This window comes from Hyaena hyaena, unplaced genomic scaffold, assembly GCF_003009895.1.
Source record: "Hyaena hyaena isolate Hyena2069 unplaced genomic scaffold, ASM300989v1 scaffold_13, whole genome shotgun sequence".
NCBI lineage: Eukaryota > Metazoa > Chordata > Mammalia > Carnivora > Hyaenidae > Hyaena > Hyaena hyaena.
In genome coordinates, this window is record NW_024080645.1 from 3869465 (window position 1) to 3890971 (window position 21507).

The 21507-nt window shown below is 51.3% G+C and overlaps 1 protein-coding gene across 2 annotated transcripts in view; it reads right to left on the reverse strand.

Moving 5' to 3' along the window:
* Positions 1-620: 620 nt before the first annotated feature.
* Positions 621-21507, reverse strand: part of HOMER2 (homer scaffold protein 2) — an 86353-nt gene continuing 65466 nt past the window's right edge. Inside the window, exons 4-9 of one of the 2 annotated variants that reach the window (XM_039217347.1) lie at positions 13031-13123; positions 8480-8586; positions 5044-5200; positions 3283-3393; positions 2581-2661; positions 621-1412 (exon numbers count right to left, since the gene is read on the reverse strand). In XM_039217347.1, the coding sequence (XP_039073278.1) occupies positions 1224-1412; positions 2581-2661; positions 3283-3393; positions 5044-5200; positions 8480-8586; positions 13031-13123 (738 nt within the window). In that variant the 3' untranslated portion in view covers positions 621-1223. Of the gene's footprint in view, positions 1413-2580; positions 2662-3282; positions 3394-5043; positions 5201-8479; positions 8620-13030; positions 13124-21507 lie in introns of both variants that reach the window. The other variant, XM_039217339.1, reaches the window with a different exon arrangement.

Genomic DNA, 21507 nt, shown 5'->3' on the forward strand with positions numbered 1-21507 from the left:
TTCCAGAAACTCTTTCTAGAAGGGGTTGCTCTCTTGCTGGTTCTCAAAGCAGGCAGGGGGAGGCGGGGAGGCAACTGTGTACTGTGGAAGGCATCGTGAGATGCTGTGGCCAGGCCACGTGCAGGGCACCCAGACGTCCCTGGCCCCACTGAGAAACTCAGTAAGAGAGCAGAGCTGGATGTCTCCGGTCCCTCCCTTAGCGGGAACGGAGGGAGGCAGAGCTCCTCCGTCGCTAAGGCCACAGCCCGGCCAGTCTGAGCTGACTCTCCCTCTGTAAGCCCGTGCGAGCTCCTTCCCCACAAGGGTCCTGGCCTGCATCCCAAGTCTGGGGACGAAGGTGGTCCCAGTTCAACAGGGCCCAGGGGTAGAGCACCACGGATGGACGAGTGGAGGGGGGACGGCCACCTGTCCTGCCCCAGGGCCACCCGAGCCCTTCCAGAAGCTTGACCACACACAGCCACTCCACTTCCTGTCTGATACTCGCCCAGCTCAGCGAAAGGATGGATCGTTCAACAGAGCCCAGTGCACCCGGCTGGCAGGAGGCTGGGACGGGGGTGTGTGGATTAAAACACTAAGTTCTGTTTATCTGTTTAATTAAACAAATATTTATTAAGCACCTACTTTGTGCCAGGCACTGTGCTAGGCGCCCTCACTGCACGCTGTCCCCACAGCACGGCAATCTGCTCAGAAGTTAAAACCCAGGAAAGGAACGTTGTCACAACCCTACGAACCGGGGGTGGTGGGAGGGGGGAGAGACTTCTACGAGCACAGACTTGTTTGCTTCCTCCAGACAACCCTCCACTAAGGGGTGGCTTTAAAGCATCCCGATTCCTACCGAGAGGGAAGGAGTTACCCCTGTGCCCCGCGCGTGGGTGCCTGGCGGACGTTCATGTGTTCTGAACGTTCCTCCAGAGAGAGGAGGTGGAAAGGGTGTTCCCATTTGGAACAGAAAATCCTTTGCTCAGTTGGTACGGTTGCAACAGCCCTTAAGAAAGATAAACGTCCCCGCCCAGACTACGTAAACGTTTAAGGGAGACCTAGCGCGGGATTCCTGAGTCAGAATCTTCCAGATGTCCGCAGCCTCGCGAGGTCAGGGAGGCGGGAGGTGTCTGTTCCGGAGGGGAGAGCGGACGGCACCACGGGCGTCGAGACGCGACGAGCCGCACCTGCACTTACCGAGCGACGCACGCGGGAGGTCGCCCGGTCCCGCCCCGCGGCGGCCCCTAGTTGTCGGCCCCCAGCTTGGAGAGGCCGCGCAGGAAGTCGTGCAGGTCGTCGATCTTCCCGTCCAGCACCTCCAGGAAGCTCTTGAGCTCCACCTTCAGGTGCCGCTGGCGGTACTTACTCTCCTCAATGTCCGTCTTTAGGGACCGCACCTTGTCCTCCAGGCTCTGATTGTCTCTCTCTGCCGCCTGACGGAGGACACACGGGGGACGGTCACCGAGACCCGCGCCGGCCTAGCTGCGCCCTCTCCCCGGGGCCTGCGGCCCTAGCCACGCCCCGCAGCTCGCACGCCTGTGGCTGGTGACCGGCTTTCCGCTGTGTCCCCTTCCTGATCGTCCCCTGGCAGGTGCGTGACCAACGCGTGAGCTGATAAAGGACGGCCCTCCGCAGGACGCAGAGCTGGGGACCTGCCTGGGGAGGCCTGACGCCAAAGGGCCTTCTCACGGCGCCCAGGAGAGGAAGTCCGCAGGCCCCGCACGGGGTTTTCGGGCCCCGTCCCAGAATGGTCGGCAGAGACCACCTGCTAGCTCCGCTCTAGCAGACAACACTCTAGCTAGTTCCGTGCGAGCTATCCCAACGGGCAGTGACTTGCTTTCCCGGCTCCACGGAGAGGCTGCGGCCTCCCTGGCCCTAGGCCAGCCTCTGGCCTCCGTGAGGAAGGACGGGGCCGTGCCAGACTCAGGGACAGTGGTCTGGGCGCGGGCGTCAGGGGGTGTGACCAGGGGACGGTGGGGCTCCAAAGAGCCTGGTGGCTGTGAGTCCTGAAGCGAGGCCTAAGCCTGCACCCTTCACATCCAGTAAGAGCTTCATTTTATGGACGTGAGGAGTGTTCTGAACGCGTGTGCAGGGACCGGTGACAAATGTGGGGGGTGTTCCTGAAGTGGGGGGGCCCTTGGAGGTGAAAGGGGATGAGGAAACCTTTCTCTGTGGATCAGGAATCTGAGGTCACTGGGTGGGGGCTGCCCAAGGTCGAGCCCAATGTCACCGGTTGGGGGTGGCAGGGTGGGCTAGCAGCTGGGTCTTGCACTCTCTGCCCTCCCTTCTGCCCGGCCCCTCCCTGCCCAGAGGCTCTGCAGAGACTTCTGGGGGCGGAAACCAGTCCCCGCACCATGATTTGCGCAGGACACCTTCACAGAAGTGGGAAAACCAGAAGCCCAACTCTGCTGAGTCTGCACATGGTGAGGGGGTGGGGGGTGGACAGATGATGGCACCTGGCACATGGTTACTGCTGGCTTTTCATGACCAGAAAGTCCCTGTTCTTTGCCGTGGGAGGTGTGGAAGGGGGGAGCCCAGAGAAATGAGTAGCCCCACGAACGCCTTCCGGTCGGAGCCAAGGCGGACGCGTTCCCCCCTTACCTCTAACTTCTCAGAGACGTATTCGCACTCCGACATGAGCTGAGGTATGATTTCACTTTGTTTGCGGAGGTCATTCAACTCCTACGGGGGGCAGAGGTTGGAAAAAGAAACATGAAAGTCAGATTAAAAAAAAAAAAAAACGCCTTCGTGAAAACCCACAACCCGTGTACAACCGACGGAAGCAGCTTTGCGAAGCCTGTGCCGTCTGCACGACAGCATCGGGGACGAGGTGAATTGTAACGCACGGCTAATTCTCAGGGCTGAGTGTGTTACGCGCGTCAGCGCACCAAGCCTGCGCACCGCCACGGAAAAGACAGGGGTCCTTATGATCCCCATCTTGCAGATGGAGAAACTGAGGCTGGGAGGCTTGGCACCTTGCCCACAGTCTCCAGCATCTCTGCACTCAGCTGTCCCGCCAACCCCACCCCCCCCACGTCCCCGGGTGAAAACCAATGCCCGTCCGGCGGGGCCCTCGCCGCGTTCACGGGACAGCGCAACTCCACTTCTGATCCAGGTCGCTTGTCAGAGCTGCCCAGTGTTTCCCAAGCGTCCAGCTCCCCCGTGGGTCGGAGCCGCAGCCTGGCGACACAGCAGCGTGGGGGCCGTGCAGGGCAGGGCCAGCCCCGTGCTCTGAGCGTCTGCGCCTCGCTGCAGCTTTGGGCGGCTCCCGTGCCCCCAGACACCTGCCGTGCCCGGACTCACCGTCTCCTTCTCCCGCACTTGGGACTCCAGCTCCTCGATCCTCCTCTTCAGCTGCGAGTTCTTCTCCTTCTCCCTGTTTATCTCGCTGCACTGCTCCTCCAGCTCGTCGATCTGTAACGAAGCAGCGGCGCCACCTCAGTCTTTTCAAACACACCACAAACGAACCCCCTCACACCTCTTTCCTTGTGGCTACGACCGAGCCCCAGGCGGCCGCCCCGTGGGCGGTCTGCCCTGCCTCACCCCCGGCAGAGCCCCGCCTGTCACCAAACCAGGCCTCAGGATGAGCCTGGCTTCCGGTTCTTTCTCTCTCTCTCTCTCTCTCTGCCACGCGATAGGAACTTCAGTTTTGCTTTAAAGGATGCATTGCAAGGACCGGGGCCAGATGTCCCGTGAATCTGAATTCAGTGACTCCATCTACTTCCCCCATAACGATCCGTATGTCATTTTATCAGGTTCTGAATTGTTCTGCTTCATCTCAAAGGTTTAAGAGAACCAATCAACTTTGCGGGACAACGGCCACCAAATGGGAAGCAGTGACATTTCCAACATTTCAGGGTGACCTTTCCTTACCGGCACACGGCAGGAAGGGCCTGTCCTGTGAGCCTCCTCCGGGAGACAGGAGACGTGCAGACTGAACGGGCGAGTCCCCAGAGTTCATTCTTCTCCCCTTCCCGGGCCTGATCCCTTCAGAAGGGACCCCAAGGCCTCACCACCTTGGCACTGTCGTGTGTCTGACGCGGAGTGTTTCCCAGCAGTCAGAGTGTGGGCGCGGTGCCCCACAAGAACCCCACTGACAACAGAGAACCCACCCGGACGAGGCCCCACAAGCAAGCAGAAGACCTCGAGGCATGGCGTGGGGGCACCAGGCAGTCACGGGGGGGACATTTTCAGAGGTGGCCGGCACACCAGCTCTCGGGGTCTGAACCCCCAGCCGCAGGAGCTGCTGGGGACCCCGCTGACTTCCACCCGTCAAGGGGAGTGAACGCTGCTCTCGGGTTTGGTCAGAGACTCAGACACAAAGTGAGAGCCCAGCTCCCCGTGTGAAAGAGCAGCAAAGGGCCGTGGAACCCTCTGGCAGGCGGCTCGGCCAGGCCCTGGGAGGGAACAGCGGAGTCAGCACTAGGCCTGGCGCCCTCGCCGTCAGCACTCATGGCGCCAGAATGAAAAAGATGACATGAGGCAGTGCTGTGTGCCATCTGCGCCAAAGGAAGATGGGGAGGGGGTGGGGCGTCTCCAGGGCTCCATCCAGGCTGGTGGGCAGGGGGCCAATGGGGCGCGGGGGCCAGTGAGCACCAGCCTCCCTGTGACGTCCCCCCAACAGGTCCTGCACTTAGCAAGCAGTCGCTGTCCATAGCTGCTGTCCGCCCCCCCCCCGGCATCCACTGTCCATGGTCACTGTCCCAGGCCCCCCCGGTGCCCACCGTCCATGGCAGCTGTCCCAGCCCCCTCTTGGTGTCCACTGTCCACGGCCGCTGTCCCTCCCCCCAGCACCCACCATCCACGGCCGCTGTCCCTCCCCCCAGCACCCACCATCCACGGCCGCTGTCCCTCCCCCCAGCACCCACCATCCACGGCCGCTGTCCCTCCCCCCAGCACCCACCATCCACGGCCGCTGTCCCTCCCCCCAGCACCCACCATCCACGGCCGCTGTCCCGCACCCCCCTCCCTGGTGCCCACCGTCCACGGCCGCTGTCCCGCACCCCACTCCCTGGTGCCCACCGTCCACCGCCGCTGTCCCGCCCCGCCCCCACCGCCACCCACCTTGGTCCGGAGCCGCTCGTTCTCGTCGCGGCACAGCGAGAACTGGCGCTTCCACTGCTCCACGCTGGCGGCCGACTCCTGCAGCGCCGCTGTCAGCCGGGCGTTACTCTCTCGAAGCGTCTGCAGCTCTACCTCCCATTTCTTCACGTTGGCGGCGCTGCGGGCGGGCGCAGGCGGTGACCTGGTGCCATCCACCCGCCTCCCCCCACCTGCCACCCTCAGCCCGCCCCAGGGGTCACCCCCCGTCCGCCCCCCACCTGGGGCGGCTGTGAGGACCCCGGGCCCCGGAGGGCGGGCGCCACAGGTCACCTGGCCAGGCTGTTTCTTTTTTTTAAGTGCTCAGTGTCTTAAATGATTTTTGAGAGAGACAGAGAGGGAGGGAGGGGCGGAGAGAAAGGGGTGCGGAAGATCCAAGCAGGCTCTGCGCTGTCAGACCATGTGGGGCTCAGACTCAGAACCGCGAGATCACGACCGATGCTTAACCGACTGAGCCACCCGGTGTCCCCAGGGCTGTTTTCTTAAGGAACCGCGTTAGAAAGGAACCAAAATTCTTGGAGAAGAAGGAGCCAAGGTAGCTAAGAATGAAGCCACAGCATGTGGGGAAGACCCCATTGCCCCCTACTGAGCCCGAGCCCCAGAGCCCTGTGTCCCTTCCGGAAGCGAGTCTTATGACAGCCAGGCCCCTCCGGGCAATCCCTGACACCCGAGGACGCCAGCTCCAGGCCATAAAGGGCCCTGTGTCCCCTCCAAGCCCAAAGAGGACTCCAGAGCCAAAGACTGGAGGGCAGAGGACACAGTGACTGTATGAGGGAGGGGCCCTGCTGACCTGACGTCACCTCAGGGGCGGGGGATGGCCGCTGGTCTGAGGGACGCCTCCACGCGACCAAAGCAACCTTGTGTTTATCTTTCATCCTTTGTGCTCCCCGAAGGAGCGAGCAAGAAACAAACTAGGGATCGGGGAGGGTGCGCCGGGGGTGGGGCTCAGACACTGAGCGTCTGACTTCAGCTCAGGTCATGATCTCACGGTTTGTGGGTTCGAGCCCCGCGTTGGGCTCTGTGCTGACAGCTCAGAGCCTGGAGCCTGCTTCAGATCCTGATTCTCTCTCTCTCTGTTCCTCTTTGGCTCACATTCTGTCTGTCTCTCTCTCAAAACCAAATAAACATTAAAAAAATTAAAATTAAAAAAAAGAAGCAAACTGGAATCAGGTTTCCCTCAGGTGCCATTGGCTTTCATGTTCCTCTGTCTCCTGGTTCTAGAGCCCGCGGTGTGGGGTGCCACGGGCTCCGCAGGGCAAGCCCAGGGTTCTTATCAATCCCTCCTGGCTGAACGGACTTCTGTCTCAACGCTTTTCTGCGAGGGGGGGGCTTTTTTTTTTTTTTTTGGTGAGTAAACAGGACTGCATCTCAACAATCCGTGTTACCTTTCATCCCACAGTCTCAAGGACCCAGGAACTTGACTTTGAAAGATAAGCTTTCAAATACCGTAGGAAAAAAAAAAGGAAAATATAATCTGATTAATTTCAGAGGTGATGACAGAGACTGTAAGCTGATTTAGGGAAACGGCTTCATGCCCTGTTCCTATAATTCACTTGTTCATTAAGTGGGGATTTAAAAACATTTATTTCTAGGGGTGAAATGTTTCCATCCAGGCAGCCCTGTGTTATACAACTAAAGAGTGAAGAGCAGGTGGTATGGTAGAAAAATTTACTAGCCGTGGGACCTTAGGCAAGGGCTCACTTGATCACCTGAGACTCAGTTTCCTCATCTGTAAGATGGAGTTCATAGGACCCAAATTAACAGGGCAAGCTGAGGAGAGCACCTTCTCAGCCACAGAAAGGCTGGGGAAGCTGGCCAAGCCCCAGCCAAGGGGACAGGGTGATTCCCAAGGACAGCAGCTCCGAATATGCTCATGGCCGGGTCAGCCCAGCCTTCTGGAAAAGGGCCACCTCAAGATATGAAAACATAAGCACAGCCTGTGCAGTCGTTACAAATTCAAGTCATGTTGATACTATTATGGGGACTGTCTTAAAATTTATAAATCAGTTTAGGGTAAATTGGTTCTTTTTAAAATATTAAGGCTTCATACCACTTCGCAACAGAATATACCTATTTTTTAAAAATTATTCATTTATACTCCTCAAAATCATTTTAAAGTCTTCTTTACAGAGATACTGTGCACTTCTGAAGTTTTCTGTATTTTATGCTTCTGGCTCATGTAATTTATGGTTCTAGTTCTTACTGTTAAAAGAAATCTCTTCAAATATGTATTTTCTATCTGATATTTGTATACAGAGAAGTTACTGATTTTTGTGAGATGTTATATTATTTTTCATAGTTTGTTAGGTCTTTACAGGTTTTTCTTGAATGCTCAAGATGCAATCTTATATACATATAAATGATAAATTTGACTCCTTAAAAAACAAAACAGGGGCGCCTGGGTGGCTTAGTCAGTTGAGCGTCCGACTTTCGCTTAGGTCATGATCTCGCGGTTCGTGGGTTGGAGCCCCGCGTCGGGCTCTGTGCTGACTGCCAGCTCGGAGCCTGGAGCCTGTTTCAGTCTGTGACTCCCTCTCTCTCTGACCCTCCCCTGCTCACGCTCTCTCTCTCTCTCTCTCTCCTATAGAAATAAATAAAAATATTAAAAAAAAAAAAGACTCCTTAAAAAACAAAACAGGGGCGCCTGGGTGGCTTAGTCAGTTGAGCGTCCGACTTCCGCTCAGGTCATGATCTCGCGATTCGTGGGTTCGAGCCCCATGTTGGGCTCTGTGCTGACAGCTCACAGCCTGGAGCCTGCTTTTTTCAGAGTCTGTATCTCCCTCTCTCTCTGACCCTCCCCTGCTCACGCTCTCTCTCTCTCTCTCTCTCTCCCTAAAATAAAATAAAATATTAAAAAAAAAAAAGACTCCTTAAAAAACAAAACAAGGGCGCCTGGGTGGCTCAGTCGGTTGAGCGTCTGACTTCAGCTCAGGTCATGATCTCACGATTCGTGGGTTCGAGCCCCATGTTGGGCTCTGTGCTGACAGCTCAGAGCCTGGAGCCTGCTTTGGATTCTGTGTCTCCCTCTCTCTGCCCCTCCTCACTCACACTCTCTTTCTCTCAAAAATAAATAAACATTAAAAAAATTTAAAAAAAAACAGATATAAGCACAGGGAGGGTCACATCTCTCTCACTCTCACACACACCTCTTTCACATTCTCTGTGCTCTCACCAAAGGCAGACACATCCACTCTTGCACACTCACACACGCGAACTGCCGCTGGTCTGGTCAACCAGACGGAGAACAGCCACGAAGCCAGCTGGCCTTGCTTTGGCCCGGAGACCAGAGCAGACACTCTGAGCAGGACCCCGTCTCCTCAGGAAACGCCGCCCAGCAGGCCAGGCTGCAGGGAGGCGCTGAGCTTGGAGAAAAGGGCATCCGGAGTTTAAACAGCCTTACCTCTGTGTCAAAGCGATCTTCAGCTTGTCGTTCTCAGACTTCAGGTGCGTGTCAGCAGGACCCACGTGGGAAGCCTTTTCATCGTCCGTCCCGTTGACACTGGATGCCTGAGTAGAAGACGGGGTTTCACACCCAGATTCCTGGCCAAAGTGAATTACCTTCACACGTTATTGCTCACAGGAGCAGCAAATCAGGCGTAAGGAGAAAGCGTGGGGGAGAAGCAAGTCATCGGACCAAATGCAGCGAAGAGTAGCACACGGAGAGATGGTAAGAACAAAGGAAGGGGCGCCTGGGCGGCTCGGTCTGTTGGGAATAGGACTCTTGATTTCGGTTCAGGTCATGATCTCCTGGGTCTGTGAGTTCAAGCCCAGTGTCGGGCTCTATGTTGACAGTGCAGAGCCTACTTGAGATTCTCTCTCTCTCTCTCTCTCTCTCTCTCTCTGTCTACCCCTCCCCTACTTGTACTCTTTCTCTCTCTCAAAATAAACATAAAAAAAAAAAAAAAAAGAACAAAGGAAAAGGCCCACAGGAGTCCCTACAAAGCTCAGTCTGTGCACTTTCCAGGCAAGAGCCCGCCCGGGGCTCTGACTCAGGATCACTTCCTCAACTTTGCACATAACCCTAACGAGGTTGGGCACTGGGGCTCCCTTATTTAACACAGAAGCCACAGACGAAAGCAGGGGGAGGGATTCACAACAAGGAAAAAGAAAGAGCAAATTGAGGAGAAACTATTAGAAGCTGGAACTGAAACCCCCCTGGGGCCACACAGAGATCAATACCCTTAAACACGCAGGCCTGGGGTGTGGCTGCGGCCAGCCGTCAGCATTATTATGAATATGAATATTATTTAAAATTTTTAAAAAAATATTTATTTCTGGGAGAGAGAGAGAGACAGCATGAGCAGGGGAGGTTCAAAGAGAGAAGGAGATACAGAATCTTAAATAGGCTCCAGGCTCTGAGCTGTCAGCACAGAGCCCAACGCAGGACTCGAACCCACGAACTGAGAGACCATGACCTGAGCCGAAGTTGGATGCTCAACCGACTGAGCCACCCAAGCGCCCCATGAATATGAATATTCTGAACTGCTCTGTGTGATAAGTCACACCACTTGCGGATGACATCTCATCTGGTCTTGGATAAGATCTTATTTAGCCTCCAAAAAGCATAAAGGCAAAGGCAGGAACCCAAAAGGGAAGGATGTGTACATCTGACTTTAAATTTCTGCTCTCTCTCTAAAAAAAAAAAAGTGCCATAAACAAAATTAAAATGCACACAAGAAACGTGGGAACATATCTGGTGCTGAACATTTGCATATATGAAAAACAAGATGTTAATATTTTTCCTGTACAGGAAAACCCTTAGAAGCCTTGGCTTTTAGAGTCACGCACTGACATACTGAGGGATGAGATGACGTCTGGGATTTGCTTTAACATTGATATAAATATTAAGGGATGGGAGGGGGGCATGGATGGACCCATGGGTCATAAATTGTTAATCATCAGCGCTGACCTACATGCCCCATGGAGACTCATTATACAATTCTGCCGAGCTATAAACAGGTTCAGAAACGTCCATGTTAAAAAATAAAATTCTAAAATATAAAAAAAATGATAAAATTCTTAGAAATCTATGCAAAAAAGATTAACACTTTAATTTCTTTAAAAAAGGGGAAAAAAGGGGTGTCAGAGTGGCTCAGCTGAGCATCCAACTCTGGACTTCGGCTCAGGTCAGGATCTCACAGTGTATGAGTTGGATGGAGCCCTGCACTGGGCTCCTGGCTGTCAGCGGGTCATACCTGCACGGGACTCTCTCTCTGCCCCTCCCCTGCTCATGCTCTGTTTCTCTCTCTCTCTCTGAAAATAAATAAACTTAAGAAAAAAAAGGAAAAATGCACAATTGACAATCACAGAAGAAGAAATGCATTAGAGTCAATAAACACAAAAAATATTTAATCTCACTGGTAAAGAAATACAAAATGGAAAAAAGGCCACCAGAATACATTTTTCTTCTGTCAGGTCAACAAAGCTTTGCTGGTGGGAGTGAAGGAGGAAACATCGCTCCCAGCCACTGCTGGGGGTGGTGAGAAGCATACATTTCTGTACGCCAAGTCTGCAGCATTTATCAAAAGCTTTTAAAATGTCCCCGCCTTTTAATCCAGTTCTTCCACTCCAAGAATGTATCTTGCAGAAACGATCAAATGCATAAAGATGTGCAAGGATATTCATCACAGTGTCATTTGTATTAATGAAAAATCAGAAACCACATAGATGTCCCAAAGTAGAGGTTGATGGATTAAGGTACGACACAGACAAACACGAGAATGCCGTCTAGCCTAAGATAGTTTTGAAAAGGGATATTTGAAAACACAGGGGAATGGTCATGAAATATAAAGTAAAAAGGTTGAAAAGAACAATATAAATACATATGAGCTATTTAACAATACCTTTGTGTGGTGTGGACTCTATTCGTTAGGGAATGGCAATGTTTTGATTTCTAACCATAAATATATATTTTATGGTCAAGATAAAACCCCTATTAAATGTTTAAAACCTTCAAATATTTGGAACATTGGGCCAAAGTGTTCATTCCCCCAACAGATTCAGGAAAGCAAGCAACTGTATGACTTCTAGGAAAATTGAAAAGAAAAATGTAAGATGGTTCCTCTATCTGGGGACACATCAGGAAGGATAAATAAGAACTAAAGCTTAAGACAAAAAAACCCCTGATGTGTAATTAATACATATGTGTAACGTAGCATCTGATGGGTATACTTGGTTTAAAGTTTAAAATACCGTTTGGTGGGGGGGAACGAACATTAAAACAAAACCCTTATATAAAGAAATTCTGACATTAATGTTTAAAGGTATAGCTATAATATGTAGTATCCAGGAGAAGACTGTATATGAGAAACTCGAGATTGTGGACCATTTCAGGGGGTCCAATTGTTTAGGTGCTCAGTGAATACTTATGATAATCAGTATATGAAATGAACAGGATCACTTAGATTATATTAAAGATTGTTCAGAAAGAGTCAGGAAAGTTCCTGCCCACCTGAAGTCTAATATACATTCATTTCCATAAATTCGCACGGGGCATCTTTCACACAACGAGCCAGGACAGGAGCTGGGAAATCCCATTCCTAAGGGTCAGCCACTGGGGCGGCCAAACCCAGGGCCTCCTCTCTGCAGCAGTGACACCGAGCACGCGCCTCGGGATCAGTAATGCGGAGATTTCTCCTTCTCTGTCTTCCCGGCTGGCTCCCTGCCGGTAGCTGGGGGCACTTCCTGGTCCCTAGCTCTGTCTGCCTCTCCCCGCAAGGCTCACAGTCAAGTCTAGAATGTCAGTCTTGACACCTCAAGCTGTCCAGTCCCCTGGTTCTCTTGCTACAGCCTGTCCTCAACACCCAGCCCTTCCTCTTCACCCCTGCGGCTGCGTCCTCACCAATCTGCCCACCGTCTGTCGCTGCCTGACTTCCTCCCTGTCTGCGTGCAAGCCTCACATCAAGTCCAGAGAAACAGTCATGAAATACCTCCAGTGTCTTCGTTACCCAATGATACATAAGTTAATAATAAATGATAAACTACAAGTGAAGAATTATAGCTCTTTTGCAGAATCTCCAAGTGCATCTCCAAATCCTCTCACAAGGCCCCTGGCTCCCAGCCGACTTGCTGTTGCATTGTGCTTATTCTGAACCCCGAATCCTGCCCCGTCTCTGTGCACATAACCTTACCACTAAGTCAAGCCTTCTGCCCACCACCATATACACCAAACTAGATGTCAGAAGTGCAGGCATTTTTATTTCAGGTTAAAATAGACTCCTTTTAGTCGATCATCAAGCTTTGTTAAAAATTTTTTGTTTTTGTTTTTGAGAGAGAGTGGGAGGGAGGGAGGGAGACACAGAATCTGAAGCAGACTCCAGGCTCTGAGCTGTCAGCACAGAGGGCCCTGAACCCACGAACCACGAGATCATGACCTGAGCCGAAGTCAGGCGCTCAAGTGAATGAGCCACCCAGGTGCCCCAATCATCACACTTTTAAGTAGACAAACCATTCAATTTGCCAATTTGTGACAAAGCCCCATCTCCTTTGCTAAATCAGAGCTGTTCGAATGCCATCTCCCATCTGACTTTGTTAAAACAGGGCAGAGACGAGGGTTCTCTGGCACCAGCCCGGTGTTCTCTCTCAAGGGCACAAGGTACCCATGTTGTCAATGCACATCGTTCATGCAGACTCGCCTCCCAGCACAGAAGGGAAACACACAGCTCTGCGTCTGGTATTTAAACACAGTGACAAAGAATGCCTCTTAGGGGCCAGAGGCATGTGGGAATTCTAACCTCATCTACTGCTTTCCATCAAAAATACATCAGCACATCTGGAAAATTTAAGAGCCTCATAAACACGTGTCCTCACACAAGGCAAGCAGCCGAACGGTGAAAAAAGCCTTCACAACACCCCTCTTGCTCAAGTCCCTACTTCTCGTCACAGGTGCCAAGGAACAAAGAGGCTCAATTACTGATCACACTCGGATTTACTTTGTGGACGAATCACTTACTTGGGAATGATTGCTCGAGGTCTCGAGTTTCTCCTGGGACTTGTCTCTGGCCAGTCTGGCGGCCTCTTTCACCTCCAGGAATTTCTCTGCAAACTGAAGGTGAACAGGAGTTACTGAGGTTGTTCTCAACCTGACACACGGCTGGTCTTCAGGACACACCCTCATGGCTTGGCACTCATTTGAAGTCCATAAACTCTGTATAAATCCAGAAGAATAATTTTAGTCAAGGCTAAAAAGAAATGATATAAGGAATGCCTCTTCCAGTAAACTACCAGCCGAGGTCAGATCGGAATCATTTTTTAAGCTGCTAAAGCCAGTTTAATACTGAAGTATCGGGGTACCCGGGTGGCTCAGTTGGTTAAGCGTCTGACTTCAGCTCAGGTCATGATTTCACACTTCATGAGTTCGAGCCCTGCATCGGGCTCTGTGCTGACAGCTCAGAGCTCGGAGCCTGCTTTGGATTCTGTGTCTCCCTCTCTCTCTGACCCTCCCCAGCTCACACACACACACTCTCTCTCTCTCTCTCTCTCTCAAAAATAGACATTAATACTGAAGCATTAAAAACAAACATTTCTAATTAACAGTAACTAATACAAATGCAAGAAAATAAAATATAGCTGTACCACAGAAAGGGTCCATAAAAACTTTACAGCCTCTGTCGAAAGATCTGAAAGGTCCAAGAACTTGTATGATATGAAGGAAACTAACGAGACCCAGTGAGTTGGAGAGGAGGAACTGGTCTAGACTTTAAAAACTTAAGACCTAAAACAGCAAAATGCAAAAACAGCAAAAAGTAACACAAAGCCCAAGACCGAATCCTTCCCTGAACAGACCGTCTGTAGAAGACTTACTGGGGGCTCAACTGAAGAAATGGGCACAGGGACTGGATTTAAAAGACATCAAGGAATTACTCATTTTATGAGAAATGCCCATCATGTCACGGTTATGAGGGAAAATGTTTTTTTTTTTGTTTTTTTTTTTAAGAGATAAATCCTTAAGTGTCTAGATGTCTGCAATGGGCTTCAGCAACAATAAAATAGACGAAAAGTGGCGAATGGTAACAGGGCGTAAGGTGGGGGACACGTATACGGTGTTTTTTACACTATGCTCTCTGCTTTTAAAAAACGTTTATTATTTTCATAATGAGAAATTTCGTCCAATGCCAAAGCAATCAAATCCATCACTGGCTTACAGTCCCTGACAAGGCAACTGATTTTAATTAGCAAATACATTGTTCGAGCAGGGAACATGCTGTGATAGATAAAAGCTGGCATCGCAAAGCAAACACGCGCAAGAGAGCAAGCTGCAAGGCTGCCGACAAGGCTCTTGCTGAGAGGCACCAGTTGGGGCACGGGCTACCCTGGGGGCTTCCTTCCAGCGCAGGCAACAGCGGCCCCGTCCGAAGCCCTTGCCGGATGACAGGCACCGTGAACGACGCACCCGGGCGGAAGCAGGAAGGTCAGCGCTTCTGGCTGGCGTTGCTCCCACAGGACCACAGACAAAGCCACAGCCCAGGGCTCCCTGCTTGACCATCCCAGACCAGTCAGAGGAAAATCACGTCACCTGTGGTTTAAGACATGGGAGAGCCTCCAGGGGTCCCCTTCTCCCACGGGTCTTAGGGGAAGATGCTTTTAAACCAGCTGGAAATGTCGTTAGCCAGTGTCACGCTTATTCAGTCAACAAACATGCCACGTAGCACACTCGGTCCGTCGGTGACCAGGTGCCCCCCCGCCTCCCCGGGGCGTGAGCTGGGCCCCGCAGGAAGCTGGGGGCTGGGGCCTGTCTACCAGATACTGTTCTGCCTCCTGGGAGGCCAAGAGTCGAGTTAACAGAAGACAGTGGCAACCGAGTCAGTATATAAAACTCTCCCAGGCCCGGGGCGCCTGGGTGGCTTAGTCGGTTAAGCGTCCGACTTTCGCTTCGGTCATGATCTCACGGTTCGTGGGTTCGAGCCCCGCGTCAGGCTCTGTGCTGACTGCCAGCTCAGAGCCTGGAGCCTGTTTCAGAGTCTGTGACTCCCTCTCTCTCTGACCCTCCCCTGCTCACGCTGTCTCTCTCTCTCTCTCTCCTAGAAATAAATAAAAATATTAAAAAAAAAAAAAACAACTCTCCCAGGCCTGGACAGAGCAAGTCACTTCAGGCCGAGCCTGGGGCCTCCTCCTTCACCCCGAACACCCCTCACTGGTGAGATCTTAGCTCTGCTCTCGGGGACTCTCAGCCTAAGGCACCAACCTTCAGCTCCAGTGGCGGCTTCTCTCTTTGTGCCCCGACACCCATCATGGCAGCCCCTCAGCTGCTGCCCTGGGTGGGCGTATTTACCCCCACTTCCCCGGACCCCGAGCACAACCACATCTATACGTGAAGGAGCGCAATGGCTTCTTAATGCACCTTCTCTCTTTGGTTCCTCCTCAGCATTTTGTAGGACAGGATATGTCTACAGGGTCCAGATGAGAAAACGCAGCCTTAGAGAGGCTGGTTAACCCGTGGTCACACGGCTAGTTATGGCAAACCTGAACTTGGACGCAGGTCTGTCTTCCACACCCCCACTTACCTTCCTGTGCCCAAAGAATGCCAAGCCTCTTGCCCCAAGTGGTTGTTAAATACTTAACCGATTAGATTTTCCATTTGCAAAGAGAAGCTCTATTGCCTTAAGATGTAAAACAGGATTGGACTCACTCCCTCTTTAAAAGAAAATTACTTCTGGGGCACCTGGGTGGCTCTGTTGGTTTAGCATCCAATTTCGGGTCAGGTCATGATCTCATGGTTCGTGGGTTCGAGCCCCGCGTCGGGCTCTGTGCTGACAGCTCAGAGGCTGGAGCTGCTTCAGATTCTGTGTCTCCCTCTCTCTCTCTCTGCCCCTGCCCCACCTGTACTCTGTCTCTCTCTCTCTCAGAAGAAAATAAACATTAAAAAAATTTTTTTAAATAATAGCCTAGAACATCTCAGAAGAGGGCAAAGGAGGACATGTACTCGTGACTCACAGGGGTAAGAAGAGAGCAGCTGGGATGTCTAGTCCGGCTGCGTACTCACAGTGACCCTTAGGTGCTCAGTGTACAAATGGGGACAGACGGGCTTTGCAACGACACGGTCACGCTGGGATTGAACACAGGCCATCTGACACCGGCACTGGACACTACAGTGTCCTAAGACTTAACCCACTTAACAGCTACCTTGGGTGAGCTGCTCAATTCCAACCCTCATTAGCCTTTCAAATGCAGGCAAATGAACCACTCTGAACCTTGGTTTCCTCTTCTATAAAATGTGGCTAATAACACTACCTCCATGGGTCACTGGACAAAGAGGACAGGGCTTTGCTGGGTGTGCGATGGGTTCAAAAGGGAACTGCGGCATCTCTGGCCTCGATTTGACTAGTTTCTTCAGGTAAAATAAAAGCGACAGCCCAGAAACCATGAACTTTAGCAAATGAGTGCCATGAAACGGCGAATTCATTCGTTCAGAACTAGGAAGTGGTGATCTCTATGTACTCGGGACACTGAAATACTTCAGGTAAGAAATGGTTTCTGTCCTCAGACACTCTGGATTTTGATTTACATTCAAATGGGTGAGACTCAAAAAGGAAATTTCACAAAGTAAGCTTAAAATGCAACCAGGAAGGATAAGCCCTATCGGATCGATTTAAAATAAATAATCATGTTAAAAGATGTACCAGGAGCCTTGTGATGGAAACAGGCCCTGCCTCTTATATAAACATTAGCTTGCGACAAACGGAATCAATACACTGATAGGGAAGATTACCCCACACGTAAGGAGTGACCCAACCTCAGTACACAGGGGGAAATGAATTTCTTTTTTTTTTTTTTAAATATTTTTATTTATTTCTAGGAGAGAGAGAGAGACAGCGTGAGCAGGGGAGGGTCAGAGAGAGAGGGAGATACAGACTCTGAAATAGGCTCCAGGCTCTGAGCTGGCAGTTAGCACAGAGCCCGACGTGGGGCTTGAACCCACGAACCGCGAGATCATGACCTGAGCGAAAGTCGGTCACTTAACCGACTAAGCCACCCAGGCGCCCCATGAATTTCAATCTTTACCACAAACAAGTAGCATGATTAACGATCAGTGAAGTAAAAGGGTCGGGATGTTTTTTAAAAATCTCGATGCAGACAGAAGCTAACGTTTCTCAAACTTCTGCTTGAGGGGTAAAGAGGTAATGTTCTCAACTTGGAAGAAATAAAAGAATCACAGAAGAGACAGACTTGGCTAAAAAACAAAAAACAAAACAAAACAAACAGTTGAAAGCTTTTGAACAGAAAATGGGAAGAAAAACTAAATCAGAAGAGAGAGAAACACCGGAGGGGAATATCCATGGTTAGGCTGGAGCCACAGAGAAAGTGCCATCATCTTTTGTACAGGAAGCTCGTACACACTGAAAAGGAAAATATAAAAACCCCAGTAGATAAATAGCAAAATTCACAAATATAAAACGCAGTTAAGTAAGCACCTGATAGAAATGATTGTTCAGTCCCGCTGGAAATGCAAATCAAAATAATGAGGTACTATTCTTTGCTGGCTAAATTAGCCAACAGTAAATACAGTTATAATACCCAGGGCGGGCGAGATATTTCCAGCAGCACCGTGAGGCTGTGCGGCCCCACTGAGAGGCAGTTTGGAAATGCGGATCATCGGTGAAAAAAATGTTCATACCCGCTGACCTAGTGATATCACTTCTGGGAAACTACTGTATGAAAATAACAAAAAACAAAAAAACAAAAAGGCTTCAATACAAAGATGTTAATCCTGGCATTATCTACAATAATGAAACTTAGAAGCAACTGAGAGGTGCCAGAGGATTGTCTGAAGGTGAAAAATCCTGTCCCCAAGGCTTAAGATTTCTACTCTTCCCCCTTACTACGAAAAAGGACATGCTTCTGGGGCACCTGGGTGGCCCAGTGGGTTAAGCGTGCGACTTTGGCTCAAGTCATGATCTCAGGGTCTGTGAGTTCGAGCCCTGCATCGGGCTCTGTGCTGACAGCTCAGAGCCTGGAGCCTCCTTTGGATTCTGTGTCTTCCTGGCTCTCTGCCCCTCCCCTGCTCATGCTCTGTGTCTCCTTCTCTCAAAGATAAACAAACATTTCAAAATGAAAGAAAAAAAAAAGCACATGCTTCTTAATGTAGAAGAAAAAACATGTTCTTGAAACCTAAGGTCCTATATAACCTAGCGATATGCACTTACCACATAAACTTCCAATATCTTTCTCTCTTTATGGATGCATCCATGACGCATATTTCTCTTTGAAAGTAGAATGATATGGTACACCTGGTTTTATAGCCACTTTTGAAATTAACAGCATGACATTAATATTTCCATGCAATTATATGCTTTTCTATTACAGCATCTGAATTGCTATGCGGTGTACTGCCCTGAAGGATAGACTGGAATTTATTTCGCCTAATGTCTTACTGCTGGACATCTGGCTGGTGTTTTCGGTTTTTTGCTTTTGTTGTTATACATGATGCTTCAGGTCAAATCGCTAAAGCTCCATCTCTGTATTCAGTTATCATTAATTCTATAGAATAGAGGCCAGCAAATGACACCAATGGATCAAAGGATATTCAAAGCACAAAGCTTTCCGAAATGTATGCCAAAGTCTCGTGTCTTTACTTACTGGATCATTTTCTGCGGTTTTTAAATTTGCAGTAATAATGTGTAAAAAGTTAGAATCATCTTTTTCATCAGTATCCTGCTAGAAAACGAAAGACTATCATCTTATTTGTGGCTTTTTGCTTTTCTGGACTTGGCCATTGAAGACCCCGCGACAGACATTATTTGCTCATTGAAAATCCATTTCTTGTTTTCTCTTGGCTTAACAAAATCTCAAATTTGAGTGGAGCAGGGAATTTCCAAGGTGGGAGGGAACGGGGACCACTGTGAGCTGGTCATGGCAACCTACTTTTTTTTTTTTTTTTTTTTCCTGTGGGAAGGTGGCTCAGGGACTGACAGTTGGACCCAAGGAGAAGTCTGCCAAGAGAGCTCAAAGGGAAGTTCCTATAGTACCACACGCTACCCTGTCCCTCTTACGATGGATGCAGATGTGACGGACAGAGCCTGAGAAGCCATCTTAGCACCATGAGGAAAAGGCCGATAAAAGAAACAAAACACGCAGAGCCCTCACGCCCAGCATCGTGGAGCCACCGGCCATGCTGCCAACTGTCTGCCTTAGGATTCGCTTTGGTGTGAAAAGAAGAACTCCATGTTTCAGCATTGCGACTAGTTCCCTGTTACTTGAAACCAAAAGCATTCCCACTAAAACCATCTCCCACTTTAAAACAACTGCCCTTACATCAGAAAGGGAGCAGACAGAGCAATGTTCCAGAGGCTTCAGTGAGCATAAGGACACATGAATTACAGATGAAGTAATTAAAACGGGTCAAGAGCAAACGCCATGTGCGCACATGCGTGCGCGCGCGTGTGTGTGTGTGTGTGTGTGTGTGTGTGTGTGTGTTCAGACGAATCAATCCCAGGGCACTAGCGCCCCCACCCAGGCTCGTCCCTTTCATGGCAGGATGTGCCTCCTTCTGTCTGGGATAAATGACACGGAGCCAAACTAGAACAGTGACATCTAAGGTCAGAGGCCAGAAAGAATCTAAACTTTGGCAAGTGGCTCACTCTGACATTTGGTTTTCTTCCATTTTGTCTCTTTTCCGAAGCCCCTCCTTTTACCAGAATGTGCAAGTCCCTTTTCAATGTTCTCCAGTGGGCGGAGGTGTCCTGTCCCCTCGGTGGGTGGACAGCCGAGTCCCAGCTTGCCTCCAGGACGACACAGCTGCTATTATCTGCGGAAAGCCTGTCTACGGAGCAGAACGTGTCCCTGTAGGGCTCTGTGCGCTGTGGTGTGAAGGGTCCTTATAATGGGAACAGTGAAGGCCAAGGTGTCTATTTTCCTGCCGGGGGCGCAGAGAGATGTGCGTATAAAGTGTTCTTGAATGAAAACAGCCACGCTGGTGTTCCTTTTTCTAGCCTGGTTACAGGGTTTGATTACAGGTTCCTGTTTTAGGACTGTGGGTGGCGGCTCCGGGAGTCAGGAATATTCAGCCACAGCTGCCCCCTCAGGTCCAAGTTCCTTTCTGCTAGCTAACTGCCACTTGTCGGGACTGCCAGCCGCACGTCATGGTAGTTTATCCGCGTGTGGCTAATCGTTCCCTTCACAGAGAAGGAAAAGTTGGCTCGAAACACTCTGCACAAAAGAGACATCCGAGGGCTTCTGTGACAAGCCTCTGTGACACAGCAGGTCACAGTCACAGAGCCGGGACTGCCACGCTGCCGGAGGAGACGGAGTGACTCGGGAAGACCGGACACTCCTTCTTACTGACAGGACATCTTCTCCTGCCTGGGGCGAGCACGGCCTGGGGTCCCCCCGGTTCTCGGGGCACAAAGAAGTGAACTTTCACAACTTGTTCTGATGTTTGCGTTCTCCCCTCCTTCGATTCTTTCCGTTAAAGCGTCCCCTGTTGATCCTTCCCAGCAGCTTTGATTTCTCTGAAGACTGAAGAAACTGTTCCCAGGCAGCTCAGAGGGACTCTGTCCGGACTTCCAGAAGGCCTGAAGCGCGGGCGGGGTCAGGGGCACATGACCTCACGGCCCCGGCAGCGCCCTGCCTCCAACACGAGCCTCCCCATCTCGCTGCGTCCCTGGGGGTCTGAGGACACTGGCGGCTGTGGGGAAGGGTCCTGAGGGGCAGGGCAGGGGCTCCCCCACCCCCGCCTCCTCCAGGCAGCCCTGGTGCCCACTTCAGACAGGAGTTCTAGAATCATTCACCCACCAAACTACAATCACTCTTGCTTCCACTTCACACAAATCCTCTCTGATCCTTGCAGCCTGTTCTTCTTCCTCGTTTAAGAAAACGGCAGCTCTGTCCATCCGCCCTCACCCCAGAGCCCCGCCTCCTGCGTCCACTCACTCCGGTCCTCACCATCCCCGACCCGGCCCAGAGCCCAGTCCTCCCTCAACGCTGGGAAGATTGGCCTGCGGTGCGAATCCGACCATTCTCCCCCTCAGCTTAAACCCCTTTGTAGGCTGGCGCTTCACATCTGGGGGGGCCTCTACCAGCCCAGCGCACCCCCAAGGCCACACACCGTGTGACCAGCCCCCCGTACACACCACGGGCTCGCTCGTGCTGTCCTGTGACCTGGGCGATAATGGAAAGGGGAAACCCTCCCCGTGGGCACGAGGTGGGGCATCTCACAGTCCGGCGTGCATGGGGCAGGTCCCCTGGAGTCGGGGTCTAGGCTGAACCCTGGGGAAATGGTGAGGGGCCTCGCTCCCCGGGTAGGTGCTTGAAGAAGCAAATAAGGAAGCTTAGCGACAAAGATGTGGGAACTGCTCCGTCAGGGACACCCGGTGGGCCCACAGGGAACCGAATCTGAAAGGTTCGTATTCCATATGAAAGGTTGTAACTGGCTGAAAGCTGTGTCCCCTCAAATTCCTATGTTGAAGTCCGAACCCCCAGTGAGGTGGATTA